The 14,338-nt window shown below is 43.9% G+C and overlaps 2 protein-coding genes across 5 annotated transcripts; both read left to right on the top strand.

Annotated features, from left to right (window-relative positions):
• Window positions 1–98: 98 nt before the first annotated feature.
• LOC131135131 (dicarboxylate carrier UCP2-like) lies at window positions 99–7,040 on the top strand. Of its 3 annotated transcripts, none has more exons than XM_058081060.2 (7): window positions 99–524; window positions 591–798; window positions 1,190–1,393; window positions 3,482–3,583; window positions 3,695–3,875; window positions 5,135–5,237; window positions 7,011–7,040. In XM_058081060.2, the coding sequence occupies exons 1-6, from the start codon at window positions 399–401 to the stop codon at window positions 5,157–5,159; spliced, it is 846 nt and encodes a 281-aa protein (XP_057937043.2). In that variant the 5' UTR covers window positions 99–398; the 3' UTR covers window positions 5,160–5,237; window positions 7,011–7,040. The 3 variants fall into 3 exon arrangements, with proteins under 3 accessions (XP_057937043.2, XP_078648776.1, XP_057937042.1); XM_078792650.1 differs by having other exon boundaries at window positions 7,016–7,038; XM_058081059.2 differs by lacking the exons at window positions 5,135–5,237; window positions 7,011–7,040 and adding an exon at window positions 3,956–4,104.
• A 30-nt stretch (window positions 7,041–7,070) lies between these two features.
• Window positions 7,071–14,129, top strand: camkk1b (calcium/calmodulin-dependent protein kinase kinase 1, alpha b). 2 transcript variants are annotated; one of them, XM_058081056.2, is made up of 16 exons: window positions 7,071–7,286; window positions 8,275–8,322; window positions 8,839–8,892; window positions 8,967–9,018; window positions 9,094–9,236; window positions 9,310–9,346; window positions 9,427–9,448; window positions 9,554–9,642; window positions 9,954–10,153; window positions 10,230–10,283; window positions 10,359–10,432; window positions 10,540–10,627; window positions 10,694–10,822; window positions 10,948–11,051; window positions 11,405–11,455; window positions 13,055–14,129. In XM_058081056.2, exons 1-16 carry the CDS (start codon window positions 7,071–7,073, stop codon window positions 13,146–13,148), a joined length of 1,455 nt encoding a protein of 484 aa, XP_057937039.2. In that variant the 3' UTR covers window positions 13,149–14,129. The 2 variants fall into 2 exon arrangements, with proteins under 2 accessions (XP_057937039.2, XP_057937041.2); XM_058081058.2 differs by lacking the exon at window positions 11,405–11,455.
• The last annotated feature ends 209 nt before the right edge of the window (window positions 14,130–14,338 follow it).

Here is a 14,338-nt window from a genome sequence, read left to right as displayed (position 1 = left end):
GACAGCTGCTTGTCATGGAACCCGTCCCAGAGTAGAACAGAGAGCACACAGACGGGTGTGAAGGCCAGGAAGTAGTACAGGTGGAGTAGCTCATTTGCATTGGGGGGTGTGCTTTCCTTGCTCGCCGTGTTTCTGTTAAAAAGTGAAGCAGCTGTTCAGCCGGCTGCGTCTAGTCCCTCAATGAGCACACAGACACACATGCAATCACGTCTTAACCGGTTGCTGCAGCTTGCCACTGTTTGGCTAAACTTCCTGTGACCTGGATCTATCTGTACAAACCTGTTGTCAGCTGGGAATGACCACTTCAGGGCACTCTTGAGGCAGTAAAATGGCAGCTTGAATGCGGCTCCTGGAGTTGTCTTTCTTCTTAAGGACGGCTTGACTTTCCACCGTTTGCCATGGTCTGTGGCGGTTCCAGTGATTTCACCCCGTCCGTGCCTGTCAAGATTGTTTCAGCTGGACTTGCCGGCTGCGTGGCGGACCTGGTCACCTTTCCGCTGGATACTGCAAAAGTCAGGCTGCAGGTGAGGATCCCGGACCAATATGACGATTACATTCCATGCATATTGAGTCATCCTCCTGTGTTTTAGATACAAGGGGAAGCCAAGCCCTTGGTGAAGGGTGAGAGGGCCACATACAGAGGTGTGTTTGGAACCATCTTAACCATCGTGAGAACCGAGGGGCCAAGGAACCTCTATAATGGACTGGTGGCAGGTCTCCACCGACAGATGAGCTTCGCTTCGGTCAGGGTGGGCCTGTATGACACCATGAAGCAGTTCTACAGCAGGGGCTCAGAGAGTAAGTCATACAATTGTGTGATGTATAAGAGTCATCAAACATTGACGACTAGCAAATATTCCCATTTTGGGCGGCATGAGAGAACGTATGAGTCCTGACTTGCATTTTAGACAGACCTACTGCACATTCCACTAAAGAGACCTAACTGCAGTACAACACAATCCGTTGCTCTCCTGCAAATAACCAGTTAGACCAGTTTGAAATAAATGCTGATTATATCCTTGTGCAGCACAGTCTACATTTTACCAATTTTTATCATGCATATCTTTCTTATCGTACCTGCAGCTGTCAAGTCAAGCCAGGGCTGGCTGTGCTGCCCTTACTTGCACATGATCATGCTGGGAAGACCTGTGCTTTCGTCCCTCATTGAGTCATGTCTGCTTTGTCACAGGTGCCGGCATCGGGTCTCGTCTTTTAGCGGGCTGCACCACAGGGGCCATGGCAGTATCTGTGGCCCAGCCCACTGACGTGGTGAAAGTCAGGTTCCAGGCGCAGATCAACCTGCCTGAGAGCGGCTCGGTTAAGAGGTACAGCGGCACCATGGATGCCTACAAGACCATAGCCAGGGACGAGGGGATCCGAGGGCTGTGGAAAGGTAAAATGTGTTGAGAGACAAATGTTTATCGTAAAGTGTCTCTGCACAGCCTTTTTCACATATCTCCCCTCTTCCTGCCACTGAAAAACATCCTTACATCATGATGCTGCACCACCATGCATTCATCCCATAGAGTTCAATTTGTCAGGTGCCCTTTGGCAAACTCAGAGGTTGACCACCAATGCCTTTGATTTCATGCTTGGTTTGTGCTCAGACATGCACTGCCATTTGTGAGACCTTAAGCCGTTTGTGGCAGCAAGTCAATGTTTTTGAGTCAAGTCAAGGCGGGCAGGTCCAAGCCAAGTCTCAAGTCAAGACAGGTCAATTTGAGTCCAAAGTGATAGGCTTGAAATGTCCGTGTCATAACCACTGTTGGTGTGTCTCCCAAATCAAATGCCATTTTAACAAGTGTTTTATACTAGGACTGCTGCAGCGATACCAAATATTTTGGTAATCGAGTATTCCACCAAAATGTTTGTTGAGTAATCGGGAAAAACATATTTTTGCTTGGTTAAAGATAATAATACATTTACAAGATAAAATAAAGCATTTCACTAAATAATGAAGACCACAAAGTCAGGGGGTTCCATTCTCCTCCCGGCCATCTCTGTGTGGAGTTTGCATGTTCTCCCCGTGCATGCGTTGGTTTTCTGCGGGTACTCCGGTTTCCTCCCCCATTCCAAAAACATGCTAGGTTAATTGGCCACTCCAAATTGTCCATAGGTATGAATGTGAGTGGGAATGGTTGTTTGTCTATATGTGCCCTGTGATTGGCTGGCCACCAGTCCAGGGTGTACCCCGCCTCTACCACATTAAAACCGTAAACCAATGACACCGCTAGTCATTTAGTCATGCAGTAATAACAGTAAAAGAAATTTCTGTAATGGAGTTCATGGCGTGATCGGTGCAAACACACAAGTAACTTTTCCACCCAGCCTACACAACATGGAGGCTTAAAATACCATAGGTGGCAATTGTGAAAGGTGTGTGCATCTTGCCGCACAGTTTTTATCCTCAGCCACTGGATTTTGTTGTTGCGGTATCGGCCAATCAGGAAAGGACTGCTATTGTGGTATGTACACTATATGACCAAAAGTATTTGCTCTCCCATCCCAAGGACCTGAATCAGGTGTCCTGATGACCTGGCCTGGCCACAGAAGTATAAAACCAAGAACCTAGGCATGTAGACTGTTTCTACAAACATTTGTGAAAGAATTGACCGCTCTGAGGAGCTCAGTCAATTCCAGCGTGGAACTATCATCGGATGCCACCTGTGCAACAAATCTAGTCCTGAAATTTCCTATATATTCCACAGTCAACTGTCAGCTTTAATATAAGAAATGGAAGAGTTTGGGAAGAACAGCAACGCAGCCACCAAGTGGTAGGCCATGTAAACTGAACGAGGGTCAGTGGATGCTGAGGCGCATCGTCCACTTCCTGCACAGTCAATTGCTACAGAGCTCCAAACTTCATGTGGCCTTCAGATTAGCCCAAGTACAGTACACAGAGAGCTCCATGGAATGGGTTTCCATGGCTGAGCAGCTGCATCCAAGCCATACATCACCAAGGCAATGCAAAGCGCCGGATGCAGTGGTGTAAAGCACGCCGCCACTGGACCATAGAGCAGTGGAGATGCCTTCTCTGGACTGAGGAACCATGCTTTTCCATTTCAGTCTGGGTTTGGAGGTTGCCAGGAGAACGGTACATTTGGGACTGCATTGTGCCGAATGTGAAATTTGGTGGAGGAGGAATTATGGTGTGGGGTTGTTTTTCAGGAGTTGAGCTTGGCCCCTTAGTTCCAGTTAAAGGAACTTTGAATGCTCCAGGATACCAAAACATTTTGGGCAAATCCATGCTCCCAACCTTGTGGGAACAGTTTGGAGCCGCCCCTTCGTCTTCCAAGGTCCATAAAGACAGATGACTGAGTCTGGTGTGGATGAACTTGACTGGCCTGCACAGAGTCCTGACCTGAACCCTGTGAATGCTTAACCTAAAGCACTCCATATCGGAATGATTGTGTTATGAGAGCTCGTGTGTTAGCAGGCCACAATCTGGTTGAAAGTTTTCTAAATATGTTTGTCACTGCAGGTTGTCTGCCGAATATAACTCGCAACGCCATCGTCAACTGCTGTGAGATGGTAACCTATGACATCATCAAGGAGCGCATCCTACAATACAAGCTGATGACAGGCACGTACAAACGCTCTAAAGTCGTATGCATGTTTAGTATGTTTTCCCATTGCAGCCGTTTTTCCTCTTATCATCATACTGATGTCCTGATTTATTACTTTTTGCCACTAGACAACATGCCGTGCCACTTCACAGCCGCCTTTGCCGCAGGGTTTTGCACCACCATTGTGGCTTCCCCGGTCGATGTAATCAAAACGCGCTACATGAACTCTGTGCCGGGCCAGTACAGCAGCGCCATCAACTGTGCATTCACCATGCTGGTCAAAGAGGGACCCTCAGCTTTTTACAAAGGGTACGTGCTCTAGTATTACAAACATGTTGGGGGTATTACTGCTTTATTCATTTCACTTGTGTTTGTTTCATACTTTTTAGATTCATGGCCTCATTTCTACGCTTGGGTTCATGGAACATCGTTATGTTTATGAGCTATGAGCAAATTAAAAGAGGTGCAGTGAGGCTGCAGCAGGCTCTGCAGTCTACAATCTAACCAGTCCAGTAGGTTGTCCCAGCCCAAATGTCGTCCAATCAGGCTGCAAATGTTTCCCTAATAACTGGCAGTTGTATCAAGGGACGCTTCAGTGACACAAATGGCAGAATAGTTTTTGCAATTGTTATTGTCATGTTTTCATAGTGTGTAACTGGTGTAGATTCCGGAGCGTCTGTTAAGTGGAATTCAGGAATTTACTGAAAAATGGGAATGTTTGGTCTGTGAGTCCATTGTTGACATAATCCCATCCATCCATTTTCTATACCGCCTATCCTCACAAGGGTTGCGGGCATGCTGGAGCCTAACCCAGCTGTCATAAGTGCCGAAATTGGACAATTTCATCAAGGTGTCAGTAAATATGGCCTGTTTACCTTTTTGTGGACGGCTGCGTGTATTGAAACATGTCTTTGATCTTGTTTACTGTGTGTTCTTAATGTCATGCACGATCGGGTAAACTGCCATGTTTGCTGAAAGGTGCTACACAAATAAACCTTCCTGACCTTGACCTTGTATAGCGTGTACACGAGTCCAAGAGCAGTCACAATCGTGATTTGTAAATAACCCTTGAAAAAGAAGGTTTGAAAAGCAAGTATAAGTAAGTCTCTTTGGACGTGAACGTTTATGGTCTTGCTTAGTAGAGGAAAGAAAGAATCATGTTTACAGATTAATGGTTTGTGTGACGTCAGGCTTCTTTGCTTGTAGATCAAGTTTTTCAGGGTGGTTCTTTGTGTGGAGGCTCACATATTTGTCATCAACGCTCATCTGTGTAGAGTTCCATGCATGAGAACACAACAATTGTATGCTTGGGGCAGATTTGGTAGAATTTGTCTTCATTGTATTTTTATCTTTTTATATGTTGCAAATCAGCATGCAGTGCACTGCAGTTGCGTTTGTGCAAATTTTGTGTAAATAGAGAAAAATGTATTTCCCTGTCCTGGGTCATTTGTGGCTTGTTAGTGTCTCGCCCAGGTGACGACTGGTGGACTCTCTGGGGATAACTGTTCATCTGAGCTATATGTGGCCACAGTTAATCCCTAAGACCAACCCTGCCGACACCCTTCCAGATTAACAGTGAAAGTTCTGCACTGAGACACAAAGGGTGTCCCCACTTCCTCCTTCGGATGAACCACACCGACCACATGAGGCCCAGCTACCAATCCTATGTCGGTAAGTGCCATTGAATCTCTTCCTCCTGAATGTATTTTGTTTATGTGGAGTTGCATTCTGTTGCTGTACATATCTTCTGAACAAACAAATGTCATTATCGCTTTTAATTGTATGCGGTGGCTGCACGGTACATAGAATGACGCTGAGGTGCAAGCATGTGCACAACCTGTAACGACTTGGATGGATGGTAAACCATGTTGCATAAGAAGCTTTCCGGCTCTCAGGTCTTTTCTGTAACACCACAGCCTTGTTTAATTTCATTTTATGGATTGTTTTATTTCCAAACATCACATGACTACCAAACAGCAGGGACATGTTTTAAAGGGCGGCTGTACAACACTGCACGACTACAAAACGGTAGTCCTGTACTGCATGTTGGTAGACTTACAATCAGCCAAACAATCCTGACTTGGATCTCGCCCAAAAATGATGCATTCTGATGAACAAAATTATTCTACTGCATGTGTCTCTGAATTCTGTCATCCAAATTCACTGAGAAATTGGTAGACTTTTGTGTTGCTAAGAAAAAATGATACAATACAAATAATACTGTACCAATAATATCACAGCAGAGTGCTAATATGACACATAAGTAGAAAATCATCACGTTTGTAAGTGAAGAGTAAACTTTTCTCTCATAATTCTTACAGTTTAATAGTCAGATACCCACTGAGCATGATTACCTTGGATTTTAATGGATTGTGGATTCTGCTGACTTTTATGACTTGATTTTTGACATATTTGTGAAGTAAAATGACTTCAAAAAGGCTGTTCATAATCCTAATTCAATTTGCCCATAAGAAATCATGAAAACAAAATTAGTAAAAATTAGTTTGCTGGGGATGTCATTGACCCTTGACCTGCATACACAAGTGAAGCCAATCACGAGAAAGGTTATTTAAGGTGGGCAATTCCAACTCTTCTTTGAAGAGTAGCACCATGGTAGCCTCAAAACAACTGCCAAATGACCTGAAAGCAAATATTGTTCAACATCATGGTCTAGGGGAAGGATACAAAAAGCCAGCTCTGCGATTTCAGCTGTGAGGAACATAGTGAAGAAATGGAAGGATGTGGTGACTGGTGACCAGTGACCAGTCCTAGTTAAGGCCCGGAGGGGCTGGCCAAGAAACATCTCAGATAAGCAGAGGCCAAGGATGGTGAGAACAGTCAAAGTCAACCTACAGACCAGCTCCAAAGATCTTTCTGTAAACTTTCCACTTCTCATCTGTCACTGTGTGTCTGGTATATGATACATTTAACTGAAATGGCTGATCGCAACAACCTGTGATTTATAAAGGACAATCTAAGCGTGTCTATGTCAGCATGCGTGATCGCTCACATTTCAATCTCATTTAACTTCCTGCCATCTTTGTTTACACATTTTGCCTGGCTCTCACAAGTGGCTAAGTTCTTGGGGTACATGCTAACTTAATTTCTTAAAGTGTCACTTGACAATCTTGCTTTCTTATTATAATACTTGTTGCTTCTCTTTTAAGCTTTTAAAGCCTTGCAAAGGCATCAGCAGTCTGACCTCCCATGCAGCCCACCACCACAACTTCAAAACATCCCAGGGGAACCCCTGTGTTCGGTTTGTTCCGAACACTTGCTGTAGTCAAGAATTGGTCTACTGACCTAGAAGATGTTGCAAGTAAATTAAGAAAAATAAAAGGAGTTTTAATCAGTGGTTGTGGTACCCAACAAACGAGAAAGGCATGTAATAATGGCAATAACCGAATACTTCAACATTCTCCATCTCCTTTCTTGTTTTCTCAGCTCAGTGATGCGTCCCCTGTGACCTTCCACCTTCTCTGAAGGCCATCCAGGCAGGGCATCATGAGTGCCGACTCTGAACACCACGGCGAGCTGGCTGACCTCGTGGCGGCCATGAACGTGGCCTCCAGCCGCGCCACCACGCCCAATGGCTACCGGCCCACAACCTCCCACCGAGCGCGGCTCTCCGACAGGAAGATGTCTCTGCAAGAGCGAGGGAGCCGCATCAGCCGGCAGCCAACAATTGAGACCAAGCGGGTGTCCATCACGGACGCTGACGTGAGGGGTGACACACACACCCACTCATCGTGTGCAAATGTAACACCGGTTTACATAAAATACACGCACAACTACTATGTCCGTCATGGGTATAACAGGTTTTACTGTTCTAGATATAGATCATGTATTTGGCAACTGATCAGAAGACGAAGTTCGGCTCGGGGAGGGAGTAGGCAGTAGGCTGAATGTTTTAAGTGCAATATATTATAACAAGAGTAGTAAAAAATAAAATAAAACATGAGACAGCTATATAAAGCGGAGACGTATATGAGCTTTGGCCTAGGGCAAAGGTAATATTGACCTTTTTTATTAGATATATTACATATTTTACTTGTAAATTTACTACCTTTCTTGTGCATGTGGCCCTAGTAATACTCCGTCGTAATATGCAATGTTGAACAGGTATATAATTCAAGTAACAATAACTAACATTCAAATTAGACACTTTGAATGACAAATGTGTTCAGTTGGTACAATTTAAAACCATTGCTTCAGCAGGTTTCATTGTTATATTTGAATCTTAACAGTTTCCATAGCAGCGAATGTAATAAAGTAATAATAAAGTAATTAATATTAAAGTGATAAAGTATTTAGTAGCTTCAGCATGCTGGCCAACCACGTCCACTGATATGAAGCAGCGAGTTAATGCTACAGTTATTGTTTCATTTTCACATTCGGTTTGTGGTAGGGGCCTCCTACAAGTTGACTATAAAACCATTAAAAGCAGAATTGTACTGTAGAGAGTGAAAAGAGGTTTGAGCCGATCCGAAGTCTAATTCCCCACGGCCACCACCATACTGGCAGAGACGACATACTTAACCCGTGAGCGATTGGTGGCACGTAACCACGTGACCAAACGGCGCCACATAAACCTATCGCGAGATTTACCTGGCAGCAACAAATGGATAGAAATAAACAGGCAACAAAATGCGCTACACGGGTTAGACAAGACATTTATGACACTGGCTTTGTCCTGTGTTGTCTGTAGGATTGTGTCCAGCTCAACCAGTACAAGCTGAAGGCAGAGATTGGAAAGGTAAGAATCAGCCACCGGGTGGCACTGTTTTCCCTTTCAGTAGCGGCAACCTGTGAATACAATAAAACCAAGAAATATGGGCGAAATAGGGCAAAAGGCATAATGTACGTAGAAAAAGCTTCAATATTTATACTATCATTAGAGCAACTTGGGGCATCTTAAACCGTATCATCAGGAATGATTCCAAGAAAGCAGATTCCCCTCAATATTCTATAAATATTAAATATCTATAAATATTCTATCAAAGCTATCAATGATAATACGAAGGAAAATACTTAGTAAAATTGGACCAGATCCGGCGGATGCCAAATTTGCAGTGTGGAACATAACTGCCAACACGTGCCACGGTGGTAGCGCCTGCTAGGTAGCTCACACTTGACCTTTTTATTGTTTTTTTTTTAAGGAGCACATCAGAGAGACCACAGTTTTACCCCTCAGCCATCTTTTATTAATCTAAGAACACTAATGGTGTCCATAAAGGATGACAAATGACTTTAATAATATTCTATACTCTAGGGTTCTTACGGAGTCGTGAAATTAGCTTACAATGAAGACTCGGAGCAGTATTATGTAAGTGGTTGCCTGTTTTTAGAACATCTTTTTTGGTATTATGGTCATCTCATAGCATATTTTCCTCCATCCAGGCCATGAAGGTTGTGTCAAAGAAGAGGCTAATGAAGCAGTTTGGATTTCTGCGTGAGCAACACGACAACAATACATTTAATCTGACGTGTTGACATTGCGGTGATGATGTTTTGGGATCCATTGCAGGTCGTCTGCCTCCACAGGGATCAAACTCCCAACAGCAGGAGGCAGCGGCCTTCCCTAAAGCAATACTGCCTCTGGAGAAGATCTACCGGGAGATCGCCATCCTGAAGAAGCTCTACCACCATAACGTTGTCAAGCTGGTGGAGGTGAGTTGGAAAAGGAGCACCTGCAACATTGTATGATTGACACTACGACCAGTCAGCCATTTTGCTTGTGCAGGTGCTTGATGATCCTGATGAAGATGGTCTTCACATGGGTAGGAATTGTTTACCGTTAAAATAACAAGTGATCTCCCAGTGGCTAAATGTCATGACCTTCTGCTCATATATCCTCAAGCCTTCGAATTGATGACCAAAGGGTACGTTGGGACACGTGGCTGTCCTCTTCTAAAGTTTCCAAGAGGAAGAGTAGATACAATTTGATGTACCTAACTTTTTAACTTCTCTTTTCCCTCCCTCTGCAGTCCAGTGATGGAAGTGCCCACAGATAATCCGCTGACGGAGGAGCAAGCTCGCTTTTACTTCAGAGACGTCGTCCTGGGAATAGAGTATTGTACGTTGATATAAATGTTCTTCGAGGGACCATCCATCCATTTTCTATACCCTTGTCCTTTTGTGTCATGTGCTATAGATATAGCCTAGTCGTATAGCCTGGACTACTCGTCAGCCACTCGTGGGCCCAGTCTGTATTGATGAAGTAGCTTTCACACCATGGACAATCTAGTATGTATGTTTTGGGATGCAGGATGAAGCTGAAATATTTGTCAATATGCGTCACAAAGATTGTGAAACCCGTGTGTCATGTTTTTACATAATGCATGAGTAATGTCATAGTTAGCATCTTTGCTGTTGTCCCTTGCCTAGTGCACTACCACAAGATCATCCACAGAGACATCAAACCTTCCAATCTGCTGCTGGGGGACGACGACCACGTCAAGATCGCCGACTTTGGCGTCAGCAACGAGTTTGATGGCACGGATGCCCTGCTGTCAAGCTCGGCGGGGACGCCGGCCTTCATGGCGCCGGAGACCATGACGGAACAAGAGCAGGGCTTCAGCGGAAAGGTGAGCATTGCATAATGAGCCACAAATTATTGTTCCAAATTGTGGTGACACCCTGATGACCTGCGCTTGTTTACAGGCTTTAGACGTGTGGGCGATGGGAGTGACGCTCTACTGTTTTGTCTATGGGAAGGTAAACAAGCTTTCATGTTGAATACCAAGCCACTCACGTTCACTAAATAGCCTCTCTCTGCTCCTCCTCCTCCAGTGCCCTTTTTATGACGAATACATTGTCTCCCTGCATAACAAGATCAAAAACAAACCTGTGGAGTTTCCTGAAACGTAAGAAGAAAATGAAATGATGAATTGAAATGAATGAACCCCCATACATCTCTATTTGTTGCTATCATTGGACTTAATGTTGTGCCCTCTGTTTTTCCTCACCGTAGTCCACCAATAAGTGCTGAACTAAAGCACCTCATTGAGAACATGTTGGACAAGAACCCTGAAACTAGAATCACCATCCCTGAAATCAAGGTGAGCTCCAACAGAGCTGTGAACCAGACAAGGTGTGTGGCGTTCATGAGACGTTTATGGTCACAGCTCAACCCGTGGGTGACTGAGGGCGGCACCAACCCTCTGCCCCTGGAGGAGGAGCACTGCACAGCAGTGGATGTCACAGAGGAGGAGGTGCAGAACAGCGTCAAACTCATCCCCAGTCTCTCCACGGTGGTGAGTGACTATGTAGAACGGCTTTGTCACGGAAAATGTCCCGTTGTCCACGATGTTTGCTTTTGTTTTTTGTATTAAATGTTTCTATTCTCCATGAACCGTTTTGGATGTGACTCTGGCTGCAGATCCTGGTAAAGTCCATGCTGAGGAAGCGCTCCTTCAGTAATCCCTTTGAGTATCAGGCCAGACGGGCAGAGAGGTCCATGTCTGCCCCCGGAGGTCTTCTTATGTAAGTCTCCATCCTCTTGCCTCCCTCTGCAAATCCCCATGGCAAGTGCCAGCCAGCTAATGCCCTGCGATTAGGCCTCACAGCAGCAACTACAAAGCAGCCAGCAAATACTTGGATAAAAATACATTCCGTCAGTTGGAAATCTGCAGGTCTCAGTCATCATAATTGGGCTGCATTTATTTATTATGGTGCACAGAGGCTAAACTGTAGGCTCTCCTTGGTGCTTCAGCAGTCACATGTTCTATGTCAGTCACCCTGGGCTACAATGTATATCCAGACAAGAGCCAAACCCGCTGAGAGCACGGTGACACAAATTCCCCCCTGAGGTGACGACAATGGTGTATTTCTTGCAGTGGTTCTTGGGGCCTGCTGGGGTCCTCGCCTCTGCTTCATCCGTCTTTGAGGTACATGTCTTAGCAACATGTCGATGAACTTGTCCGAAGTGTCGAGAGACAACACAAAGCTCCCAACACATTCCTCCCGTGTAGAACCAATCGTTTATTGAAGATCACCTGCTCATCCGCCTTACGTCTCCTCATTCCCAGCTTCCATTTATTCTCATCCGTATCTTTAACTTTTCATCAAATCCATTTTCCTCCTCGTGGTTATACCCAACTGTTCACTCTCATCCCACTCAGGCCCAATTGTCCTCATCCCAAGCTTCTCCTCATGTTTATACACAACTTTTTTACTATTACGCCACCTCTCATGCTCAGATTTCCTCATGGCCAGTTTCTCCTCATGCTTATCAAACTTTTTTACTATTATCCGTAACACTGATGCCCAATATTCCTTCATGCTTATCCCAACTTTTTTACTGTTATGTTATAACTATTATGCCCAAATTTCATCATCCCGTTTCTCCTCATGGTTATTCCAACTTTTTTTTTAACCCCTTTTAACTCTTTTTTTTTACTGTTATGTATAACTATCATGCCCAAATGTCCTCATCCCCAGCTTCTCCTCATGCTTATCAAACGTCTTCACTATTATCCCAAACACTCATGTCCAAATGTCCTCATCTCCCGTTTCTCCTCATGCTCATACCCATGCTAAAATGCTCAAGTTTTACTATTACGCCTACCTCTCATGCTCAAATTTCCTCATGCCCAAATATTTACTACTGTCCTTAATTATCATGGCCAAATATTTTCATCAGCAGTTTCTCCTCATGCTCATACCCAACCTGTTGCTTTTGACCCTAACAATCATGGACAAATTTCCTTATCCTCATTTTTGCTGCATGCTTACCCCAACTTTTTACTCTCGCAATTGTCTGAAATTATCATACTCCAATTTTCTTCAAGTCCAAGTTATCATCCACGTTATTGTTTTGTCCTCCTCTTTTTCTATCCCAATTTCTCATCTCCAACTTCTCCTCATCCTGATTTGCATTTACTCATCATTATCCCTGTTAATTCCTTTTTCTCATCTCCGACTTCCTTTCATTCCCAGCTTCGTCATCATAACTTCATGTTTATTTCCATCCGTTTAACACATCGTTGTCAATCTCATCCCATTTTTCCTCATCCCCATTCCAGCTTTTTTCACCAATCCCAACTTTCCCTCCTCCTCATTCCCAATTTATTCTCATTCCGTTTTCTACTCATCTTCATCCCCGTTCACTCATCTGTTACTTCCTCCTCCTCATTTGCATCCCCACTCCCAGCTTTCCCTTACCCTCATTCCAAAATTGTCCTCATCTTTCTTCCAGTCACCCACATTTTTTTCTCATTCTTTCCCAGTTTTTTTCCCTCACCCACAAATGTTTCTCATCCTCATCCCAACTTCTCCTCATTCTTATCCTCAAATGTTAACTCAGCAAAATCTCTATTAATGTTCTATCTCCATTCTTATCCTTGTTTTCTCATCCCCAACTTCCCTTCCCATCTCATTCTCAATGAGGTCCGCATGCTCATTCCCAACTGTGCTGAATCCTCATCCTGAATCCCAACTCCTCCACATCCTCGCCCAGCCCTCATAAGCATCTGGTCGCTCCACAGGAATGTCAGCCATGACGGCAGCAGGGACGGCGAGCTGGAGGACTTGTATGAAGACGATGCGTTCACAGACTGCACGGATGACAAGGAAGCATGAGACCCTTGTTGGTGTTATTGTTTTTACCCTGTTGCCATTGTTTCATCTGTTTCTCACGCTAGCAACGACGATTAGCAACGTAAAGGCGGCGCTGTAACATGAGCGGACACAACAGTCAGACATGGAAGGCAATGAGGTCAAGTCAAGTAATTACCGTACATTTCAACCCTCCAATTTTCACAGGAAATGACCACATGTTGCCCTTCTTTCCTGGCACCATCCCCTGTTAATACTTTCACTGATTTCAACTTTTCTTGGGGAAAGAATTCTTTCCGGAGCAGCCGGTGGTCAGCAAGGTCAGCCCAAAATAAAAGAGGCACACACGAAAAATAACACATTTTGTCTTACACTGGTCTACAAATCTGAGGACTCCGTCTGCCTCTGAGAAAAAAGTGGCAAAATCCCAATTATTTTGATAAGATGTGTTGAAAATCAGTTGTTCTGGTTGGCTTTTGTAATCAGGATATTTAATGAAATAGTTTTACATCAAATATGCATCATTTTATACAATAGACTTGGGCATTTTTGCTTTAAAATAACATTTATATTTGAAAATATTTACGTTGCACTTCTTTATCTGTTAGGAAATGAACAGCAAATATCTTAAACATCAGGTGATTTAATATCTTATGAAAAACAAAACATAGTATCACTTAAAACAACTTTTTGGCTTCAGTAGTGTTTTTTTTTTCTTTCTTATTTTGCATAAATTTCCCATTTTGCAGCCTGCACTTCTGACTTACTTTTTCTTTACTAGTGACCTAAACCAAGACAAATGTTGCTATTTTTGTTCCGGAAGCATTTTGCTTATAGACCAGTGTTATTTTCATAGAACATTTTTCTAATTTTATAATGGAAATGTTGACACTTATGGTAATTATGCTTTCTTGGGTGTTTGTTTCAGACATTGTTCTGTGTAAAAATATTTGTTTACATTTTCCTACTATAATAAAGACATGATCTCAGCAATCCATGGCTGTTGTGTGTGGCTGTCGTGTTGACTGTGATACACTAGATGGCGGTATTTGTCCGCCAAGATTGTCAGTCATCCAGGTCAGGGTAGTCCATAAAGCAGAGGTAGGGAACCTATGGCTCGGGAGCCAGGTAGGGCTCTTTTGATGACTGTATCTGGCTCTCAAGCATTTCTTACCACAATAAAAATGTATTTTTGCTAACATTTTAAAGTAAAC

The sequence above is a fragment of the Doryrhamphus excisus genome, linkage group LG8 (assembly GCF_037039965.1).
Source record: "Doryrhamphus excisus strain RoL-2023G ecotype Guam linkage group LG8, RoL_Dexc_Guam_v1.1, whole genome shotgun sequence".
Lineage (NCBI taxonomy): Eukaryota > Metazoa > Chordata > Actinopteri > Syngnathiformes > Syngnathidae > Doryrhamphus > Doryrhamphus excisus.
This window is presented reverse-complemented; position numbering and strand designations above follow the sequence as displayed.

Bases quoted from the DNA above. Each gene is read 5' to 3' on its own strand.
- LOC131135131 (XM_058081059.2), top strand. From the start codon at position 399: ATGGTCTGTGGCGGTTCCAGTGATTTCACCCCGTCCGTGCCTGTCAAG. The intron at 525-590 runs GTGAGGATCCCG...CCTGTGTTTTAG, and splicing joins CTGCAAAAGTCAGGCTGCAG to ATACAAGGGGAAGCCAAGCC. The intron at 3,876-3,955 runs GTACGTGCTCTA...CATACTTTTTAG, and splicing joins CCCTCAGCTTTTTACAAAGG to ATTCATGGCCTCATTTCTAC.
- camkk1b (XM_058081056.2), top strand. From the start codon at position 7,071: ATGAGTGCCGACTCTGAACACCACGGCGAGCTGGCTGACCTCGTGGCG. The intron at 9,237-9,309 runs GTGAGTTGGAAA...TTGCTTGTGCAG, and splicing joins ACGTTGTCAAGCTGGTGGAG to GTGCTTGATGATCCTGATGA. The intron at 10,284-10,358 runs GTAAACAAGCTT...CTCCTCCTCCAG, and splicing joins ACTGTTTTGTCTATGGGAAG to TGCCCTTTTTATGACGAATA.